A 22,129-nucleotide genomic window follows, 5' to 3' on the forward strand; every position below is an offset into this window, starting at 1 on the left:
TGGGCCCGCTCAGGTGTGCAATTAGAACACAGAATTCGCCTCATATTGCCCGCTGGCTCTGCTAGCGATATAATAAACTGTCATACACACATCCATTTCATTTGTGTGATCTTGTAGTTTTTAGTTGGTCAACAAAAATAACTAAAACAAATACATTATTATTGAACACTTACTGAAAGATGGAGGCGTCAACTGAATTTGTTAATTTCCGGTTAAGTGATGACAATTTCAAACCACGCTTGTTGGCTCCTCTAATTTTACTGCAAAGTGGTTATCACACCAAAATACGTCATAAAAGCACATGGGACTCAGATCCACCTTATCACAAACTTACGTTTGATTGCATAAAACATTAACAAATAGCCTTTTCGATCCGTTTGCTCTCAATTTTTTTAGATTTAAACAGCAAATTCCAAAGCTTAGCCCATCAAAGTTTCAGGCCTAGAACTGACTACAATATGGGCCACTTCTATCACTATTTAATGTACATGTTCCTTTAGCTTGATAATTAAAGCCGAGTCTTACCTAACTTGAGGTTAATGTGAGAACAGCAGTTGAGCACAGTAATATTCACTCCTTCGAATTTTGTTTTTTCCTCGGATGTCCGTGTATTGAGCTTTTTAGATATCACCCGAACTTCCTTAAACGCTTCCCAGCCATTTTGTGGCCAAATGTCTCACTCATGCCTCGATGTTTGCTTTTTCTAAAGACAAATGTGAGGCCAACTGTAAAATTCCGTCCGTAATATTGTGCAAAGTGTGTTTTCCGACTTTAGTTTGTTTTGATGTGTTTTGTCTTGTTCTGTTGTTTTTAACTCTTCATTTAGCTGACGTATTATTGATTTAAAGTCGTGAAAGACGACTTTCAAGAAGGTGAGCTTGGAGCAAAGGACCATCATTCTAAATTCAGATCGCATACGTAAAACATCTTTACGGCGTTTTATTACCTTCATGACAGTTTACTCTGAAGCGGCAAGCAGAATATCAGGTATCACTCACCCTGGTAGTGAAGAAAAAGAGGATACCTAATTTCAGATACAAGCCAGCGATCTACATGGGGAATATTTTGAAATGATTGAAATTTGAAAAGTTCTTAGCACAATGCGTTTTAATTAGAAAAGTGGGTGAAAGACCTCGCACCTCTTTTCAAATCCATAAAATCTCAAATGGGCATTAAATGTTCCCCATAAAGTGCCGGCTTCTTTTTCTAGTATAGGTCATTTTTTGTTTATGAAAAGTGGTACATAAAGGGAAGCTCGGTCGATTTTAAGCAAAAGACCTGAACATGTTTTCTCAACTCCACCTGTTTACAAAAGAATGAATTAATTCTGAGCCAGGTTTCCTGTGGAGATTCCGGCTTAAACAACTGTCTCAAACTGACGATTATACATCACGCTTTTGAAATCTTTGCCCAGAGTTTATCGTTTCTGATTTTTAAAAATGATAAAAGTGAAGTATAAAGACCAACCGTCTTTAAAATATCATTACTGATATGGGAAAGACGTCCTTGAAGCTAATTTCTTTCTTTCAAAAATGGAAATTCAAAGAATATTTTACCACCACTTCTTTACGTCTATAACAACGGTACACGGAAGGAAAGCTCAGTCTACTTTTGCCAGAGAACTGTCAATGTTGTTTCTCAGTACAGCTTTCAACCAAATAATAAACCAATTTTTAGTCACGTTTCCCGTGAAAATTACGGTTACCTTAGCAACCGTGTCTTAAACTGAGTGGTGTACACTACGCTTTAAAAACTCTCAGGTCAGAACCTGTCGTTTTTCATTTACCACAACTATAAACTTGTAAGACTTAGCCTGTCTAAAATATCATCACTGTGAAAGGGAAAACTTCCTTGAAGTTTCTTTTTTTTTTTTTTGCATTTAAAAGATGAAAACGATGAAAAATTAAAGAAAAACTACCAGCAAAACTAGGCCGCATCAAAATTCGCACCAGGCATTCATGATAAAAAAAAAATAAAATACGAAAATGTCCATTTACCTTTCAGAGTTGAGTTTCTTTGATGATGGAGTAATTTTCTAGCGAACTGAAAGCGAGAAGTGCACAGAAGGCGCAAAGTGTTAGTACTATTTTGGCATACTATCAAAACAAATACGTATTTTAGTGTTTGATGACCAGTTGTCAAGGCTATTGAAACAAAAGAGCGAAGGCTTCCTAACAGATTGTTCTCTTTTAATAAATTATCAATGACAAGTTTCACTTTTAACTAAAATTTGCACAAACAAGCTGAAACCATATGAAAACAGAATTAAATTTACTCCGGGGAAGAGTCCATTTGTCATCGATCAACTTTACTTCGTTTGGTCCCATATATCTATTTTATCTTACTGAAGCGGAGCTCACAAAGCCAACCATGTCTATAAAATTTGGGATCAATATCAGTATCTGGGCAACTGCCCGCCTACCCCTCCCCTAATCCAACATTAGCCCTAACTTGTTATCAATTGACTGTTGTTGGGTTAGGGGAGGGGTAGGTGGGCAGTTGCCCAGTTACTAGTATTGATCCAAAATTTGATAGTAACTCATCAAGCCGAGAAAATTTGGTTTTCAAATGACCGTCCTACTGGTGGAATCAAATTTGAAGTCGTTCAAATAATGTGCAAACATTGACCCAAATATCGCTCTTTTCACCCGCTTTAAAAACAATTATTGCAAGGTTTATTTCGTTGTTCGATCTTCTCTTAAAAAATTGAACTTTCTCAAAATATCAAGCCTTGATGGCTTATTGCACAGGAAAAAAACTGTCCGATTTTCATATGATAAAATATGTTGTGTACAAATTACAAACGGCGGCGCATGTAACATACAAGAGAGATAAACAAGGTTTTTTTTCTCAGGATCAGTCCTGAGTCGTGCTGATAAACATCTCTGATCTTACAATAAATGCTTTAACCCGAAAAAATGAGGCTTTCTTGCAATTAATTAATGTTTTGGATTGACAGGTTAAAGAAAACGGGTTTTCTGCGGTCCATCAGGCGTCGAGCATAGTCACAATCAACAAATTACAAACGGCGGCGTATGTAACATAAAAGAGAGATAAACAAGGTTTTTTTTCTCAGGATCAGTCGTGAGTCGCACTGAGTTTCTCTTACAATAAATGCTCTAACCCAAAAAAATGAGGCGTTCTTGCAATTAATTAATGTTTTGCATTGACAAGTTAGAGAAAACGGTTTTTCTGCTGTCCATCAGGCGTCGAGCATAGTCACAATCAACAGAGTTGTGCTGTTGTTCTTTTGCGCTAAGCGCGTGTTGCGTCATCCTCAGAGACTCAGTGGCTGTGAGTCGATTTCAAGTCAGGGCGGGAGGTAGGTTGACAGGATGGTCTACCTAAGGTCTCTTCTGCCACAAGGAGTTCGTGGAGTTTTTGCTAGAGCTAACGATTGATAATCGCACAAACGACTTCCTATAAGAAGTGGACGTTTGGTCAGAGAAACCACCTTTTCTGTTCACTTGTTTCCAAGGCTCCTCCTGGCTCGACACATCAAAGTGCACAGAAAAATGGCAGCTACGCAGGCAATAGGAGAAATTCCAACTTGTTTCAGCTTTTTTCTTTAAAGGCTTTTAAAAGCCAGGGGTGATAGCTATATCCCTTTTGAATTGGTTAAGAACTTAGAATTTCAAAACAATTCGCCTGTTCCAGGTGTTCAGTCAGTAAAACAGAGCACAATAGTGAACAGCACAAAGTAGCAGCAGAGCGAAAATAGAATCAAGGTTTTCACTTTTATCCAACTCAACCCAAAACCTCCCTCCTCTTTTCGCTCTGCCGCTACTGTCGCTCAGTTTACCATCTGGTCCATTATTCTAACTAAACTGCTTGAACAGGGTGTAGGACATGCGTTTCTCTTTTCACAGGAAGGTTTGAAAAAAGTCAGGGGGAAGTTTGACGGGGGTTTGGCATTAATAATGAATACTAGACCCCTTGCAGACCTCTTACCAGATTGCGTCACACAAGGCCTCATATTTTTCCGCGAGCAAAGAACCGCTCGTGCGGAAACGCTTATTTCTTTACTGCCTGAGGGAAATACCAAATTTTTCTAAAATGAGAACGATGAACCATTAGACCACGTATAATATATCATTTCAAAGGTATTTTCAGGGGTATGCTATAACGACACTAACAGGCGAGGAGGATGTAACTAAAAATACTGAGAAGTGTTTGAAGTGAAAAATAATAAAAAAAAAAAAGGTTGAAATTTTACGTTTGCCTTGTACATATGAGGTAAATACCACTAAACTATAGCTTAAATTGTAGTTCCTAGAGCATTGCTTGTTGTGAGATATCACCTTGACCAATACGGTAAAAAGACAAAAAGTTTCAAAAGTTGAAGGGTGGTATATCGAGTGTTATATTGGAGGGGGCTATGCTTTTATATCCTCAATATGCATCTTGTGCCATATGGCACTCTTGGGCATTAAAGGGAATCATTATACTGAGGGTCTGCTGACAGACCACAGGCTAGCAAACAATCCTTTACTTTATGTTTCTTGATTCCTTACTTTTATTTGGAATTTCATTTCCAGATGAAATCATCATAAATTAATTAAGGTGATTTAAAAAAATTTTTGGATCCATGTATAACCAGCCTGACTTCTTCTGATGATGTGTTATTTCACATTCATTTTTTCCCTTCAAATTTTCTTATAATCCTAATAAATAATACTGAGGTCATCCGCCCTAAAATGTAAAAATCTTCATGATAATTTTCAACCTGTGAACTGTTTCAAACTGGTGCAATTCTTCAAACTCCTGGCTTGAAATTTTGTTTTTCAGTATTTCATAGTAGTGTTTAGAAGGTCTTAGACTGATGCATTCTTGCAATATAGGGAATTATGTAGTGTAAGACCAGCTCTTGTATGTGTCCACCCAGTCATTAGCAAAAATCCAGTCTGAAATAGCTTGAATGACTTCTTTGAGGAAAGGTGAAGATGACTCTTTACCGTGAATATAATGAGCTGCCACAGCAAAGTCTAACAAATTGCTCTTGGCCAGGAGGTGTCTTTTTGGCTGAAATGATATTTAAATGAAAAGAATCTTAGGATATATTAGCCTGAGAGCAGGCGCTTGCTGTCAGCACTGCAGGACCCATGTTTCTCTGCCCAAGGGAATATTTGAGTCAGGTCGGGGAGGGGGTTCACCAAGGCTCAAGTCAAGTCATGTGAAAGGCAACTAGCCCAAAGTCATGTTGCCCAAAACCAGAGTAAAGTTGCCTGAAACTTTTAGTCTTGTTGCCAGAAATTCTGAGTCATGTTGGCTGAAGAAACAAATACTGAAAAGAAACTAACAGGCTGTAAATGGGTAACGAATTTGAGAAATCTTTATCAATAAGGTGCTGTTTGTTCTTAATAATACGATGAAGATGATGATCAGAAAAGAAATATGTGCTAGTGACAACAACAAAATGAAGCATTGTTTATTTGATATGAACTTGTTTTGGACCCAAAAATGTTTTGTGAATTTGAGAAATCTTTATCACTCATGCAGTGTTCATTTCCACCAACACCATGAAGACTTTGACTAGTACACAGAAAGCAATCATTTAGTCAGAACTGAAATATGTTTGAGTAATGACCCTAAAAGCATTGTTCAGTTCTGTAACAACAATATGAAGCATTGTTCATTTCTATAACAACAAAACTGAGTCTTGCACTGTTTAAAAGGTGTACATTTCTAAAAGACTGTGGTGCTGTGTTACTCAAGGCCTCATATTTTCCCGCAGGTGAAGAAACACTCATGCCATAGCACTTAAAATAAGGACCTGCTCACTCTCTTGGTATAGCTTTCTATACAGTCGTTGCTCTGACAACAATAACTACCCCAACTACCACATAAGTGAGTCTTTAAATATATATATATATATATATATATATATATATATATATATATATATATAAACAAAATGTTCTGGAACATTTTAGAAGCTTACAAAATCTGACGACCGCAAGGCGGGAGTCTGATTTGTTAATCACAAGCATGATTAATACTGTAATTGTCCGACTCACCAGAAGCTCAAGCGATAGTTCCCAGGGCCCCACATCAGTACCATGAGAATAGTAAATAAAGTACACGACTCTGTCTCCACCATCTTGAATTGGTAAAAGGGGACCAAGGGAAGAGGTCAGCAAATCTACGTCACTAGCAGGTGATACATATACAGCCATGTGATCAGGACCTAAGGCAGTGAGAAGTCAGACACTGGTGAGATATGAATGCATGACATGATAATGTAAGGAGAAATTAGATGCTGGTAAAAGAGAGGAAACTAACCTGATATTGAGAATTTAAATGAGTAAACTTGATCCTGTTTCTTCCTATGTAGCAATTTCACTTCCATTGGAGATGTTTTGACTTGAGGTGGAGGACCAGGGAGATACCAAGATTTTCTGATTGCAAATATAACACTTCACAGTTAAACAGAATTATAAATTGAACTAGACAGTAGTTTTAAATATTCAGAATGGTACTTAAATAAATTCAGAGTTAAGTTCATGCAGGATTCTTTCTCTATATATAGGATCTATGGAACAAGTATAACAAATCACCTAGTAAATGTCACAAACTAAATGCTATAGGTATTTTGGAGTAACAGTGAAAGAAAAAAAGTGCGACGGCTCATGGTACCTATCGTTTACTTTAGCTTTGTTATCAAGTAGCCATGAAAGTGCTCCTTAAAGATTCAAGGATAGGTAAGCAAAATGAATAAATCACATATGGTATGAAAGGAAGATCAACACTTAGATAACACATGGTCCCCATTTTTTAGCCAGTTGATTAATTAAGCAAAATTGGATCATGATGATGTACAAGCTCTGAAAATCAGGGCACATAGAGCTACTGTTTCACTAGAATATTTCTTTGCCATTTTCTACTGACCCCTCCCTTTCCAGAGTTAAAGCAAGGCTGTGTATTTGCTGCCCAACTTGCCTAACGTATTAACTTAGCAAAGCCTGACAGCTTGTATTCTATTCCATACTTTTCTTTGATGAAATTCCAGTGAATTGGCCATGCACTGAATGACCAGAGACCAACAGATAAACATTGAATGAGCAAGTACCACATACCGCACGAGATGCCTCAATGGCAGGTAATAAGGAAAACCTCCATAAACTCCGTCCTGAGGTGCAGGGCAAAGCCTTTTTAAACGTGGGTATATCACTGAATGGCTGTATGCTAAGATAGTCTAGTGTAGTGATCCAGGTACCTGCATCTTGTTGAACCACTTCACCAGCATTATTGTAAAATGTTCTTGATGTGTGCTGCATGTAGAAAAAATGTTGATGAGGGGTATAACTGAAAAACATCTTTTGGATGGCATCATCAATGGTGTGAACATACCCACTATTTAATGGTCTAATAAATGGTTGTGAAAATGTGCACTCCAGTGTGAATTTAGAACCCTCCAAAAAGTAATAATCTATGCTGAAAGCTTGAATAATTAAAATGCAAGCGTGCACAGTGTAAGGGCTTTGCAACTTGCATTTTCAGCAAATCCTGGTTGTTCCGCTTCATTGGAAGCATAACAAGTGTGCATAGCCACTGTTCTCCCTTATTTTAAGCACAACAGGTATATTAAAATTTCTAGACCAATCCTTCAAAATGTTGAATTTTCCAGAATATTTAATGATTTTGGGTGGTAACAAGAGGTGGTAACAAGAGGTGCTACTGGTGATGAATTTTACCAGTTACTGCCTGAAAAGGAGGACACTACATGGCTCAGTGCTACAAATTCTGCGATAAGAAACTGAAAGCAGAGTTCAAAATGAAAATATAAAGTTTGGTTCTTGGTTCTTTTCATATGTTGTTCTTTCTTCTTTCTTCTTGGTTCTTTCATATGCTGTTCTTTCTTCTTTCTTCTTGGTTCTTTTCATACTTAAGAAATAAGACATTGATAAATCTTTAACCCAACAAAATAAAATTCACTTTCAATGGAGACAAATAATGAAATTCAAATGAGCACAAACAAAGACTTGAGATGATCAGTTCACCACAATAACATTATGCAGACCAAAAAGGAGGCAAAACAATACTAACTTTTCTGTTGACCCATTAACCCCTTAGGGAGACTAGCATCTCATTTCTCCCCATGCTGTCCAGGTGTTTCAAAATGTATTGAAGTCGGCATTAGATGCAGCAAAAGTATGTGAGTGGGAATTAGTTCATTAAGAGGCCAAAAGGTGATTATTTTGACCAGATTAACCAGGGACATGTTATTAAGTATGTGGTGGAACTCTGGCAGTCAACAGCTTGTCTTGAAGTCCCTGACTGTCACCCCCAGATCAAATATATTGTTCATAAGAAGGAAGGAAATTGTCAAATTGTCAAAGTAAAAAGAGTGTTAAGGACAGCTTTCAATTGCAGTGTACTTTAAGATCCACAATCTTGTAAACATTGTATGACACCCCCCATCTACGCCATTTTCCCTATCACAGTAGGAAACTGGCTTAACAGAAAATTGAAAATGTTGACAATTTTATCAACATGCATGGAAACAATGAACAGAATATAAAAACTTACCAGTCCCAAAAACGACCTAATCATATTTTACGAAATGCTCTAAAAGAGTTGATAAAAAAAACAAAAAAAACAACAAAAAAAAACACCCATTGTTACCTTGTTTATTTTGTGTAGCTTTGATTTTTTTTTTAGACCACAAAACTTTGATTAATTCACACATGGAAAAGAAGATGTACTCAGGTCAGCTCTAAGGCCTATGCTTTCAAAGCTCATTGTACAAAATTTAGAAAATGTAGAATGTTAATAATAGATTATCCCTTACCCTTTTCTTAGGGCTGGAAATCCCTATATAACACCACAGTTTATGTAATAAAATTTATTAGCATGCAGTTGAATCGTTGCCATCCATATTTGAAGTGAGTACATTATGAGATAAACAACAATACTCAATAAGAGCAGCATATTTTAATACGAAAAAAAAATGGCATAATGTTGCAAATGGAACTATTGAATGTATGGAGATCTTTGGGGTGTCTACTTTAACTGTGCCAAACAATGTTGATCTTACTATAAATTTAGTAAATGGCACTTCTTGTTATGTAACTAATAAATACAACTGTAACCTCACCTTTTTTTTCCTCCTTCACTTCAAAATGTTTCAACTGGGTAATTGATTGGCCAAGTCAAGGAAAATTAAAAAGAGCTTAATTCTCATTTTGAGTTCCTTAACCCTGTACATTCTAATTAGTTTCAATATGCTCCACACTGTTGCCCTTACATTTGGTACTGACAAGGAGAATTTGTTTGACAATCAGGAACTACTTAAATTGGTGATTATCTCCTACATTCTGATAACCTTTACATTTGAATCAAGGTTGATACTGTAAGGAGAAATTAGATTTCAGTCAATCTTAGGGGTTAAAGGTTAAAGTTCATCTTTGAACACTTCCTGAAGGAAGTTTAATCTCTTTATACCAGTTGAAAAATCTTGCAAAAATATGAGAGTTGCTACAAACAAATGTTAAACTTTTGCTACATGAGAGAGCTCATACAATGTACTGTAAAACAAAACCTTGCGGATGAATATAATCAATACTTTACATAATGACATACATGTATCAAAGCATAGCATTACCAGCAATACTTCAATTGTTCCATTCTTCAGTCAGGCTTGTTTCACATGAACTAATCGTTTAAGTTAAGTCAAAGTTTACAACATTGATTTCACCATTCCTGCAAAACTCAAATACCTCAATCAGTGGAATATCTTTCTCACAACAACGATATTGGTCGACAACTACCAACAGATTGTACCACTGGCTTGATAAACATCCTTTGCTGTAACTGTCAGATGCTTGCTTGTCAGCAAATTCCTCTGATGACAAAGTTTCTACAAATTCAAGGACTTTCTCTTGTACTTGCCAGTCAAGGGTCACTCCAAGAGCTGGTGAGATCAGTAACCAGGCAACAGGAGAGTAATCCTTTAACACATTGTCATTGTCAATGTTGTGAGATGACATTGTCAGTTCTTGTTGAAAGTGAACTATGAATTCCTTAAGGTCCAAACTCACTGCACTTGATGAAAGGGGGTACTTCTTGTCCTACATAGATAAACAAATTCTCAGCACTGAATTAAAGTACTTTATGAAATTACAGCATTTCTAGCTTTAATATTATGGCAATTTTGATAAATATATGTTAACAACTTAGCTACAGTTACTGAGATATATCATCCAATTCCATGGGCCCACTGGGAAACAGTGCAAGACAAGCTGACAAAAGATGTCTGGCTTTAGCTATGCTACTGCAAAACGTCCACAGCCACACACAAAGACGAAATACATGCACTTCCCCTCAACCTTGACGACAAGTTCCAGACAATTTTATAACTGGACTGGTTGGAAAGCCTGATTGAGAACTCACTATGAACAAAAGGTAACTAATAGATTGCAGGACGAATCATCCTAGAACTGGACAAAACACAAAGTTACTAAAGCTTAGACTACATGATAAATCTGCCAAATTTTTATGAGTCAATTTTCAAGCATAGACACATTTTTGTAGAAGGCAGAATCATTCAACAAAACAAGCAGGAGTCTCAACACAACACTGACTGACAAGAGACACTGACCATCATTTCAACTAGAACCCTGTTCTATATTTTACCTGAGTCAGATACAACCAATTCATTTATGTTAGGTCATCAAAGCCACCAACTCTTTAGCTACTTGAATAAATTACCTTTAACTGATATTCAGATTCATCATGACAGCATCCCTTCAATCCATACACAGCTCCTGAAATATAATCATACATTCCTACCACCTCACTAGCAACCACTGACACTATTGTATCCTGGATGCCATACAGAATGGAAATCTTCCCACATAGATCAATATCACTGTGTTCAGCATTCTTTGAATGTTCCTCATCAGTGCAGAGAACGGACATCACTGTCTCCAAGCTCAGGTTTTGGGTAAAAGTATTTGAAACTGGCTTTTGGCTATAAATGCCATCCCTAACCAGAGTCAAAGGCTTTATTTGCAGCTCTGTCTCAAGCAATCTCTCTAAAAAATGTCTTTTCGCCAACAAAATCACCCTTTTATACGCTACAAGCACAAGGAATGAGAGGTGCAGTCGAATCATTGAGGTTTGAAATATTTTCACTGTTTAGCCACCAATCACACATTACATTGTTTTGAGAAGAATCAGTACTTCTTGTAGAAGAGGTCTTATTTAAAGATTGTGTTTTAATTAGTCTTGAAAGTTCAATATTTTCCGCACTCTGTCGCTCGTTTGCTTCTCGCGCTTCACGTTTTGAAGTTACGCGATGTAATTCAAATTCCGGAGGAACTGAAGAACATGATTGTTCAGGTGCTCTTCGCGATTCCATTCGTGAGTCTTCTCTTGATTCCAAATGATGAGCGGGTGGATAACATTCTCTTCTCGCACAATTCTACATGAAATTCCACATCATGGTCCCAAGATGATGACATTGTGGAATAGAAGAAGGCCCGATTTGGGGAATATGGAAGGGCCTCAGTAGTTTCTTGGTTGCATCCCTGTCGACTGAGCTGACCTCCTCGTTATAACCTTGACTATTAGGCTTTACATCCAGGAATGCAGCAGAAATTGTTTCGTATTTAGTGGAAACATTTCTTATCGATGCCAGCAACAATTTCCGCATAGAACGTCCGCCATCTTGAACATGAGTATGCTACTTGTCAGCAATTAAAACCAAGCTGCGCATATTCAGAATGGAGTTCGGCCCAGTGTTCTCCAGGGCAATCGATTTTGAAATGTTTTGAACCTCTCACTTGCGGGATAGAGGGTTTTCCTCCTCAGAAAATAGCACTAAAAACATGTTTGACGTGGCTTTAAGTAGTGCTGGAGCAACTATTGCCCTTGCTACATCATTTATATTAAAATCATCCACCAGAAAATATCATTGATGGGTAAGTATTTTACGTTCGGTGAAGATCTTCCCAAACATTTCAAATTTCGAACAAGCAAAGTTAATTGAGGTTTTAATAAGGACAATTAAGATATTTCAAGACCACTTCCAATTTATCTGAAACCCAGTAATGCTATGCTTTTTGGAATTGCTAAACTGGTAGACCATGACCTAATCATTCTACATGTACTATCATGAACATTTTTACGATAGTAGTTGTCATGGTAACCCGTGGCCCTCGGAATGTGCATGATCTGTTTACTCTGAAAAAGCAAGATTTAAGAAAAGAAAGGTATGAGGAGTAACGCAATATTTGCAGATGCTTGCTTTTATCTGTACTTGGTAATGTCACACAAAAGTTGAAAACTACGTTAGCACCCTGCAAACTCAAACTCCAAAGGGAAACAGAAAATGGTTTAAGTTAGCTGATATTTAATGACAGGGTAAAATTTCCACACAGCCCCATACTACATTATGCATTCAGTTCTTGGATAGAGAAAACAATGACTAAAACAATACACTGCCATTGGGAAAACAGATTTGTTTTACAACAGTATGGGGCTGTGTGGAAATTTTACCAATGACAGAAAAAGTTAGGGTCAAATCCAGGGAAAATTGGATCTTCTTTGAGTTAGTTTGGGTTTCAAGTTAGCAGGGTTTTACTTTATTATAGTACATTTCAGTAATAAGTAAATGGAAAACTCTAAGGCAAAGGTTGATGAATGATACCTTTAAGATCATGAGCCGTCAATTGTTTATGGCTAAAAAGCTTGTTTAGAATCAACTCAAGTTCCCATCTAGAAGTCTTACAGCCAAAGTGAGAGGTCATGTGAAGCAGCTTAAATTATATATAGTCACACTCTTGCATTTTCAAACAAGGGTCTTTGTAATCTGCGAGTCTCAAATTTTACCATCTGCGACTCCTATGGCTGCATCCTGATCAGCCAAAACAGAACTAATTGTCTTTTTATTTTGCTCCATAGAAGCCTTGATACTTTCTGGCCAACAACTGGAATGTTTCCTCAAGAATTCATCATCACCTTTAGTGCATTAATGAGCATTGGAAATATAAAATTCCTATCTTCAAATGGTGAGGATGATGGTGGAAGATCTTGAAATTGTGTTTAGTGTAATGTAACATGGGCATTATCAATTTAATGGTTTTTGAGTTTTTTTTTTTCATAACAAAATATATCTATGTTAGCGAGTGGAATGGTATGTTGCTTGCACCAATCAGATCCCTGCATTAGGGTATGTAATGTATCTCACATCAATCAGATTGCTGCATTGGGGTATATATCTTACACCAATCATATCACAACATTTTGATATCTTGTACCAATCATAGCTTTTCTTGCAAATGATGTCATGGAATTAGGGGGCTGTGCACAAATAATGACATTTATCAAATATTTTGGGCTCATTTGATAAGGGCAATGGTTTGTGGCCTTCATAAGATCCTCATCAAAAGGTCAAGACTTTTTGTGATGTGAAAGGTTTCCATTTAACTTTTTGCATCATTTTTTAAAGTTAAAAGGTGTCTTTTCTGCTCCTTTACTTACAATGCACATGCCAAACACGTACCATGAAAACAATGTCCAAAATCTAATCAGAACATGCCCAATCATTGCTCTACATTAACAGTAGGCAATGTTTCACATGCTTGAATTGTACCACCCATCAAATTCCATTTTGCCACATTAGACTTTGCTCAATCTTGTGTCATTTCCATGTAAATAACCTGCATTTCATTATTTATAGTAACAGCATTGTCCAACAGGGTTTCAGTTTGCTTTTTGCAGTAAAATTACATAGAATGATATTTTTACGGCAACTAACTTTAGACAAATAATTTTGATACTCTTTCTGGTAGTGGAACAATAGAAAGCATAGTCCCTTTTCACCATTATTTGGTCTCTTGCCATGCAACGCGCTCTCTCTTCAATGAAGAATAGATTGTATTGTGTGACGAAATCAAACAATGGGTGTCAAGGAGACAACAGTATAAGCATGGCACCGCTGCATTCTATTTTTGCTTAGAAGTATTATACCATAGAAACAACAGACCAAAAACTACCTGTGTGAATTCAGGTAAATTAGATTATTTTTTTCTTTCTCATGGTGAAGTAATGCAATATTTTTTTGTTCTTTTGAAAGTTATGCTCTTTTCCTGTCACAAAAATGAAAACATTAGGTATGCAAAGTGTCCCATCTCAACCCACCCTGCCAAAAAAATAACTCTTGCATGCTATGCATGCCTGTGTTTTATCACAGGGGCTACATCATTGTTTTTGTGCCACATTGTGAAAAATTAGCCGTAATTTTTTTTTTTAATGTGATATAAAAAATTGAGAAAAGACTTCTTGAGGAGTCAGGTACATGTGGGTTACCAGCTCATTAGAGACCAGGAGCTTCAAGGTTTTGTAGCACATATGAATTTTTATTTGCAATTAAAAGCCTCTGCATTGAGAAAAGCACAAAAACAGAACCAGTAGACTTTGAACCTCTTGTGGACTATGGTAAAAAGAAGCCATAGATATGTTATAGAAAATGTTGTTGTTCATCCTGGTTAATTAGAGGTAAATGGTTTTTTTTTAAAGCATTTGTCTCACAATGTAAAGTAAGGCTACCATTTATGATACAATTGATAGCCTGACTTTACTTTGAAAATTTAATTAGGAAAAAATGATGAACATGATAACAAAATAATTAAAACAAGTTTAAGCACGGACATTCAGTCAAATAATCCTCTTATTTTGCTCACCGACAGTACAGTACAATGCACATTGACATGGCCCAGGCCTGACTGATTGCAGAGTGTGGTTGACTGTAGAATTTAAGACTGACAAATTCAATGAAACATACATGCAATTTATTAATAATGTGTAATTGTTATCTGTGACAGAGTATGAACATTTAGAGGGTCAGATGCAGAGAGATGAGATCAAGGTAAGTATTTAGAATTCAGCAAATTGAATCCTGCTTCAATGGTGTTTCAGGTCTAAAATATATGTATCGCGCATTCTGAACTATGTGTGTGTTCTGATGGAAAGACATGCACTTTCAGTTGAATGCAATGGGTTCCTCAGGTGGGGGGGGGGGGAGAGTTGTTGAAACTTAGAATTGATCAGGGTATAAAAATACAAATATTCACTCCTAGTTGTGAATGTAGGGCTCTTACATTTTGATATTATTTGTATGTTTTTTCCTTTGTAGATTCCTGTTACATCAGCATGTCATCTGAGATTTCTTATCAAAAGTGGATTTGACCATTTTGTTTCCATTCATAATGTCAGTGTTGATGGCACAGCTGTGCACTGAACTTCAGTCTCCACATTCAGACAAGTTGTGAGTAGAAGTAAATACATGTACATGAATGAAGCAAATAATTATAGTTATCTCTTAGCAGAAGGGTGTTGACTTCTGGTTACAGTTCTATATGGGTATACTGTAAAAACCTTGTGGTTTTTGTCACTGTCCTCTGGGAAAACTTGGTTTAACACTAAGTATTATACACGCAACGTGAGCGGAGAAAAAGAAGGGAATAAAGGAGTCCCAAAATTGTTGTCCGAGAGGGTGCCTTGTGTACATAAAGATTGAAGTTCAGTGCCTTCAGTAGCTTTTTGGCTACAAAGATCAACAAAGAACAACGGCCATACTAGACAATCTTTTTAAAGACACCTCTTCAATGGTAGGTAAACACAACTGACATGTATGAGTGACGCATGTCAAGCATTGAGGTATGATTGTCAATTAGCTTTTCACTACATGCAAACAGCTTATTTGAGGCAGCTTCGAAAACTCTGTACCTCCACTTTCAAAGAAAGGCATTCCATGAAATTTAAACATTAAAAACATAAGCTACCAGCAACAGGTTTTTCCACTGTAAATGTTTCATAAGATCAGATTTTCATCACGTTTTTTTACATTTGAAAGCATAAGTGTGTACTAATCATTACAACATCATGAAATCCCCATTTTAAGACGTATAGTAATCATATGTACGAGAAAGATGGAAAATAAATACAACGTTATACTCCAGGAAAGTGTTCTTGTCTAGAATGAGGTTCCAAAATAATTTAATTTAAGTTGACTTAATGATTCAGATTTTGGTTAAGGAAATGTGTAGTACCTCTTTTCAAGGATGAAAAAGCAATGCAATTCACAAATTTTAAAATAGTAAATGCCAGAAACCAAAGAAGGAATGTTAAAAAAAACTGCTGAAATATGGCATACCTATTCACTGCGATTTTAATCATTAGCTGGCACACAGAGATGTAAAAGAGGCTTTTTAAAAAAAACCTGGGCAATAAATTAAAGATTCAGGAGAAGCATATGACATCACCTAGTTTACTGGTCTGCTCAGTTAAACTCAATCTGGAAAAAGAAATCTGCAACACTTCTTATCTTCTCACACTTAAATTAAGACAGAATTTCATGAAGGGTGCCTTGTGTATCAAATGCATCAATTCAGTACCTCCAGAGTCATAAGCCGGGTTTTTGGGGTTACAAAGTAATCAAATAATGAAAGAGTTATGCCGGGCCATTTTATCGAGAATCAGCATTTAATTAAGTGTAGTTTCCTAAAATCGTATGGAAAGTTTAAAATATGCTTCACTTGTGCTACATATACGGATTTATAATTCTTAATTACTGATTAAATTCCGAGGTTGTAACTCAATTAATTCAAAAGAAAGTATCCAAGCAGATTACAGAGATGGTTCACGAATTGTAAACTAATAATGTGTTAACAAAACTTTCCGAAATGTGCTTTAATGATAGTACCGATATAAAGTTATCGTTCCTAATCACTTACCAAATTCCGAGGTTGTAACTCAATGAATTCAACAGAAAATATTCAGGACGCTTTCAGAGAGGGTGAAAAGCTGTATCCTGCCACCAAAGGTACCCTTTGTTGGCCATAACTAGTCGGTGCAAGGAGTGTCCACAAACCTCGACAAGGTTTCAGTAGTGAAGTCCTGGACACTAACGAGCCGTGTTTCACAGCTGAAAGTTTTCTGAGAACCTTAGGTTACTATAGAAAGTTCATACCAGATTTTGCTACACTTGAAACCCCACTCTTCCAGCTTGAGAAGAAGGGACGTAATTTCTGGGGTCCACTGACTGTGAAAATCTTTTACGATACTCTGAAAAAAGTCCTCTGTGAAGGTCCAGTACTAGCATTCCAAAGATTTGACCTTCCATTCATACTATTAACTGACCCTAGTACAACTTGTGTCGCTGCTGTGTTGTCTTAATTGCAAAAGGACGAGCAACGCCTAATTTCATATGCCGCTGAGGCCTTGAGGAAGTCACAGGATAGAGTTTTGTAATGGCGATGGTTTGATGAAAAGACAGTGCACGTGAGCCTTGTAACGATAGGATTTTTAGTTATCGAGTTTTTTCATACTTGCGCTTAAAAAATACAATATTCAACGTAGAAAGCTTAGTTCAGCAAAACGTAAACGCCACCAGTTCTCCTTCAGTCACCCGTAAACAGTTGCTATTAGTGTTAAACTGTAACAGCCACCTGTCATGTCCTTTTGTGTAATTGTTATCCACCGGAACTCTCTGAAAGTAATTAATGTTGTAAAAGGCGAAATTCCTGCTTAGCCAATAGTGTAGTGGATTACATGATTCTTTAGATTATTCATGGCATTACGTTATCCATGTACGTTAGGCTTAAATAGGACTGTTGTGTAAAGCTTAGGAGGAAGAGGAAAAAGAGAAGAAGAGAAGAGCGGGATCGAACCAGCCCTGGCCAGGTCCGTTCTGGTCAAAATTGTAGTAGAGCTTGCAGAATAAATCTACGTTTAAGCCAACCCTGTTGTTGTTAGTCATTCTCTCAAGGATAGTCAGCAGCCGTAATAGATTCCGGTTTCCTTCCCGCAGCCAGCGAGTGCCCCCAAGGAAAGCCTTTACCCAGAAGGAGTTTTTAAGAGTTGTCCCCGTCCGTCCGTTTATTTGTGAAGGCAAAACCCTGTTTTCACAGCCTACATTTGAGGGTCTCACAGTATTTGAAGGGAGATCTGCTGAAGGAGCTAGATGACGAGTGCAGACACATGTCAGTGCGTAAGATTAGGGACGCTTTTACTGGTCAGTATAGTTTGTACGAATGATGAACTGTACAACGTGTCACACAAGTAGCACCAGAATTGAGCCAATCCCTTGACCGAGGGCAATCTGTCATGGACGACTTTATATGCCGCTTTGGTTATCCTCGTCGAGTGCTTCGTGACGAAAGTCGAAAGTTTTAGTCTCGGAATTTCCGTTGGTTACACAACTTGATTGAGCCCTGAACTGCTTATCCGTATGGTTGCCGATGTTATTGCCAAGATTGCAGAGGAGCAGAAAGAATGGGGCCAGCACTTTCCTTAGGTTCCCTTTGCATTGCGAGTATCAACGCATGAGTTCAGGGTACTCCCCTAGGTGCTCATGTTTGACATGGAACTGAGATTACCTATTGACGCAAAGAGAGCAGGTGTTGTAGCGGATTTGGACTTAAAAACTTAGGGTAAAAAAGCTAGCTAAACGTAAATTAGCCACCGTAGAGGGTAAAAAAGCTAGCTTTTTTACCCTCTACGGTGGCTAATTTACGTTTTCAACCCAGTTGTTAACACTAAATTATCTTCCATATTAAATATGGGTATTACGTCCAAGCGTGAGCTGCACGAGGCAGTAAACATCAACAAACCCGTAAAATGAACTCGGAGCTAATTAGAAAAAAACTACGAACGAACTGTTCAAATATGTCCTTTAAAAGAAAATTGCGTTGTATATGAGATACAAGATTAGGTGTTTTTCTTTCTTCTGTATATATCTAGAGCGGCTTAAATAGTGATATAACATTGTGAATAACGCCAAAAGGTACGCCTCTACTCTTTTATTGCAGATATCAAATAGAGTGTTTTAAAAAATTTTAAATACAGCTTAGTGTGTTTCGATAATGTACAGAAATAAACGCTCATCCTTGCTCTAGCGACATTTCCACTTTGAAGTAAGCGGTTCATTTCATCATAGCAAAGGTCTGTCTATCAGCCACAACCCCTCTGAATAGCGCTCTCTGTTTCTTGTACGAGTCGAAAATATTGGAATAATAACTTGATTAATTTGATTTTAGAATCACTCTATTGAGACGGTTCTCTCCGTTTATGAAAAACCATTTAACAATAACAGCAAGAAGGTTAGAGTAAACATACCGATAGCGATGCACTTTTTTTTTGTTTTCTGATACCAATGACACAAAATTTAAGCAATTTACGACCCATGTAACATCATATTACAAGACATGTCACCAATCTCGTCGATAAAGAACACGCTACTGAAAGGTCCATCACTAAATCAACACTAAACTACTAAATATATTACCAAGTCTATATCACCAGCAGGGGACACTTCAATAGCATGATTGCTAACAACTAATCGTATTGTTTCACCAGTAAACAGTAGCAAACAATTTTCCCAGTACAGAAATCTAAATAGACAAGCTACTTTCTCATTTAAAACCTCCTTTTTTAAAACTCCGGACTTAATCAGCTAAATCGAGTTATTTATCAATTGCAACTTACGAAAAAACTGACTTAAAGGTGCCTCATCAAGGAAACAGCTTTGATTTATTATAACACAATAAGGCCCTTAAATTATTACCGTTATCACGAGTACACATTTTCTTCTAATACTTGATGCACTAAAAAGTTACCGAAATTTACTGTAACTGCTTGGTTCCTAAGCAATATTCAAAATGACACAGTCTAACGACGGTCGCTGGCCCATTTCCCTAATCTCTTTGCCGCGGCGTTCCTTAGAGGTCGTGCACTTGGTTCAGCATCTTCACCTCCGAGATCTTCAACCTTGGAGTATTTAGTCGTGTCATAAGATCCCATGTCGAGCAGCTGCAGATATGTCTGAAGGGAAAAGCAATAAAAGAGGATTTTCATGATCGTCACAATGTTTCCTAACGTCAAATCAAGAAGAAAATTGTAATGACTACTTCAAAGGACAGAAATGATCCTCGCTTTGAAGGCACAGAGTAATGCGTTTTCTTAGGCAGGTTGGTTGGTGAGTAGGAAGTTATGAATGTAGATGAGTAATTTGGTATTTTCAACTGAGTTGATAACGTAAATTGGCCAACGTAAAGAGTCTAAAAGCTGACGTTTTGAGCGTTAGAACTTTGCCATTCGCTCTGAAGAGGGGCTAACGCTCGAAACATCAGCTTTTAAAATCTTAACGGTGGCCAATTTACGTTATTAACTCAGTTGAAAATACCAAATTACCCTGTTTTACTTTCCCATCAACCTTTATTATGAATGTAGATGCTCAGACAGTTTGGAGGGGAAGTAGCGGGAAGGGTGGAAGGAATGGTGATAGATGGGTTCGTGGGCATGAGAGATCTTAGCGCGTTTTAAGTTTAAATATGTTAAGACTTAAAAAACATCAATAAACTGGGGCAAATAGTAAGAAACGTAACTACAAGCAGAAGCCGTCAAAATGGAAGCTCCAGGCACTGAAATTCCCGCAAGCGGCTCCAGCCGTAGTTAGATGAAACCAATACAATCCTAAGCACTTCCATTAATCTGCTGAAACCAACTTTGAAAGCTTAAGAGTAGTGGTCTATGAAGTAATTTTAGAGGAATAAATAATCTTAGAGGCCTACAAGGACGTCAAGGACTTGTTCAAATCGTGGTACAAACCTCTTCACGAAGGTAGGTATCCATTCTTCTTCGAAGGTTTTCAAAAGGAGGACGAAAGTCGGGGTCAAAATTCCAGCACCTTTTCATTATAGCATACCTGGAACAAAGGAATGATGGTCAATACTGGACTGTGGTTTATGTAATATGTGATAAAAATCAACCATTACAGAAATCTTAAGAGAGTCCGTGCAAATAATGGCTAAAATGATAAGAAATGTCTAGCTGTAATAGCTGAAAATTCATCTTTTCAAAATTCTTGAGTGAAAAGACAAACTGGTGACCGCTGTTAACTTTGTTTCATTTAGCAGAGTTCAGTAACGAAAGAAGAAATCAGATTAGTCAAGAGAATATGTTTTTCATCGGGGTTAGGGGGATTGGGTGATTTAAAATGGAACATGGCAACTTGAAAGGCAAGACTCACAGTTTATCATCAACATGATCGGGCTTTGGAAGTTTGTATCCATGTGTGACTCGTGCAACCACATTCCCTTCTGACCACCCCTCATATGGAATTCCTCCTGCGAAGAAATAAACAAATTGTGGCTGTGATACTCCCAAATATTTCGTTTAAAAATGTTGAGATTTAAATCAGAGATCCACTTCTTGTGCTTGACCGCAGCACTCGAAACATGATGTTTCCTAGCCTGATGTTTTATTTAATTGATTACCACTTTTCTGCCAAGTAATTTGAAAGGTTTTTCGTCATTTAAAGTCGAACACAAAATGCTAGTCGTCTTGAGTGATAATCAGAGCAAGGAAAGTCCTGAAACAACGGTTCTCAGTTACAGAGAATGAAACTTCGACAAGCTGAGCAAAATTCATCATTGGCGTAAACTTTGGCACAACAAGTTTTTCTGCCACAGCTCATCACACTAACGTCTGCCAATTGGGTCCTAAAGGCATTGACATTACTATCGAGTTCCAAAAACGATACCTACAACATTTCCACACATGGACGGACGGGAAGTATAAATATTTTTTGTTGAACATAGTTTGACTTACCAAGGGTAACTATCTCATACAGAACGATTCCGTAAGACCACCTGAAAAAATTTCGAAAAACTGTTTCCGAGATATTCTCTAAGTGAGCTTGTAAAGACAAAAACCAAAGAGATGGCTTGCTAAGTGCAAAAATATACATCATACATACACGTCACTTAAGGTGGAAAGTCCAGCGAAATTTCCCAACAAAATCTCTGGTGCAGTCCATTTGATTGGCAAACAGCCCTGCAACGACAGTTTGTTTAAAAATAATTGTTTTAATACTAGCGAGTTAAAAAAGGACATGCATGTAAACGTGAAGTTGTTGATGCACATCTTCCGAGACTTTATGGAGTGTCAAAATTTAGCAGTTGTCGTAAATTTAGATGATAAAGTCAACTAACTCAGTTGTAATCTGTGGCATGGCAGAACGTGGAGCTATCCTCATTTGGCAGTTAAGGTGAATTTTAAGCAGAGTTAGGGCTAACCTTAGGAACCTGTTTGCAAGTGCCACTGCAAAAAAGATAAAGCAAAG

At 37.2% G+C, this 22,129-nt stretch overlaps 4 protein-coding genes and 1 pseudogene across 5 annotated transcripts in view; 1 reads left to right on the top strand and 4 right to left on the bottom strand.

The window, feature by feature from the left end:
- LOC149037478 (fibroblast growth factor receptor 1-A-like) overlaps positions 1-22,129 on the bottom strand; it is an 83,661-nt gene that overhangs the window by 41,196 nt on the left and 20,336 nt on the right. The gene's annotated exons all lie outside the window — the stretch shown is intronic.
- Positions 4,504-7,135, bottom strand: LOC149037479 (endoplasmic reticulum metallopeptidase 1-like). Its single transcript, XM_089187831.1, has 4 exons — positions 7,077-7,135; positions 6,283-6,398; positions 6,018-6,187; positions 4,504-5,022 (listed from the first exon to the last, which is right to left on the bottom strand). The coding sequence occupies exons 2-4, from the start codon at positions 6,347-6,349 to the stop codon at positions 4,846-4,848; spliced, it is 414 nt and encodes a 137-aa protein (XP_089043957.1). The 5' UTR covers positions 6,350-6,398; positions 7,077-7,135; the 3' UTR covers positions 4,504-4,845.
- LOC149037480 (uncharacterized) lies at positions 8,920-11,688 on the bottom strand. Its single transcript, XM_089187815.1, has 2 exons — positions 10,711-11,688; positions 8,920-10,070 (listed from the first exon to the last, which is right to left on the bottom strand). The coding sequence occupies exons 1-2, from the start codon at positions 11,113-11,115 to the stop codon at positions 9,663-9,665; spliced, it is 813 nt and encodes a 270-aa protein (XP_089043941.1). The 5' UTR covers positions 11,116-11,688; the 3' UTR covers positions 8,920-9,662.
- LOC149037481 (intraflagellar transport protein 25 homolog) lies at positions 11,765-15,964 on the top strand (annotated as a pseudogene). The gene is made up of 4 exons (XR_016181186.1): positions 11,765-11,924; positions 12,907-13,013; positions 14,829-14,872; positions 15,140-15,964. The product of XR_016181186.1 is annotated as an intraflagellar transport protein 25 homolog (transcript).
- On the bottom strand, positions 18,792-21,783 carry LOC149037482 (tyrosine kinase receptor Cad96Ca-like). The gene is made up of 4 exons (XM_089187823.1): positions 21,616-21,783; positions 21,035-21,131; positions 20,614-20,710; positions 18,792-19,827 (listed from the first exon to the last, which is right to left on the bottom strand). Exons 1-4 carry the CDS (start codon positions 21,755-21,757, stop codon positions 19,675-19,677), a joined length of 489 nt encoding a protein of 162 aa, XP_089043949.1. The 5' UTR covers positions 21,758-21,783; the 3' UTR covers positions 18,792-19,674.

This window comes from Pocillopora damicornis, chromosome 11, assembly GCF_964200805.1.
Source record: "Pocillopora damicornis chromosome 11, jaPocDami1.2, whole genome shotgun sequence".
NCBI lineage: Eukaryota > Metazoa > Cnidaria > Anthozoa > Scleractinia > Pocilloporidae > Pocillopora > Pocillopora damicornis.

Excerpts from the sequence above, each read along its gene's own strand:
- LOC149037479 (XM_089187831.1), bottom strand. The coding sequence starts at position 6,349 with ATGGAAGTGAAATTGCTACATAGGAAGAAACAGGATCAAGTTTACTCA. Across the intron at positions 6,188-6,282 it reads ATTTAAATTCTCAATATCAG|GTCCTGATCACATGGCTGTA; the intron begins GTTAGTTTCCTC and ends TCACTGCCTTAG. Across the intron at positions 5,023-6,017 it reads AACTATCGCTTGAGCTTCTG|CCAAAAAGACACCTCCTGGC; the intron begins GTGAGTCGGACA and ends ATATCATTTCAG.
- LOC149037480 (XM_089187815.1), bottom strand. The coding sequence starts at position 11,115 with ATGATTCGACTGCACCTCTCATTCCTTGTGCTTGTAGCGTATAAAAGG. Across the intron at positions 10,071-10,710 it reads AATCTGAATATCAGTTAAAG|GACAAGAAGTACCCCCTTTC; the intron begins GTAATTTATTCA and ends TTATCTATGTAG.
- LOC149037482 (XM_089187823.1), bottom strand. The coding sequence starts at position 21,757 with ATGATGTATATTTTTGCACTTAGCAAGCCATCTCTTTGGTTTTTGTCT. Across the intron at positions 20,711-21,034 it reads GATCATGTTGATGATAAACT|GTATGCTATAATGAAAAGGT; the intron begins GTGAGTCTTGCC and ends CCTTTGTTCCAG. Across the intron at positions 19,828-20,613 it reads ATACCTACCTTCGTGAAGAG|ACATATCTGCAGCTGCTCGA; the intron begins GTTTGTACCACG and ends TTTTCCCTTCAG.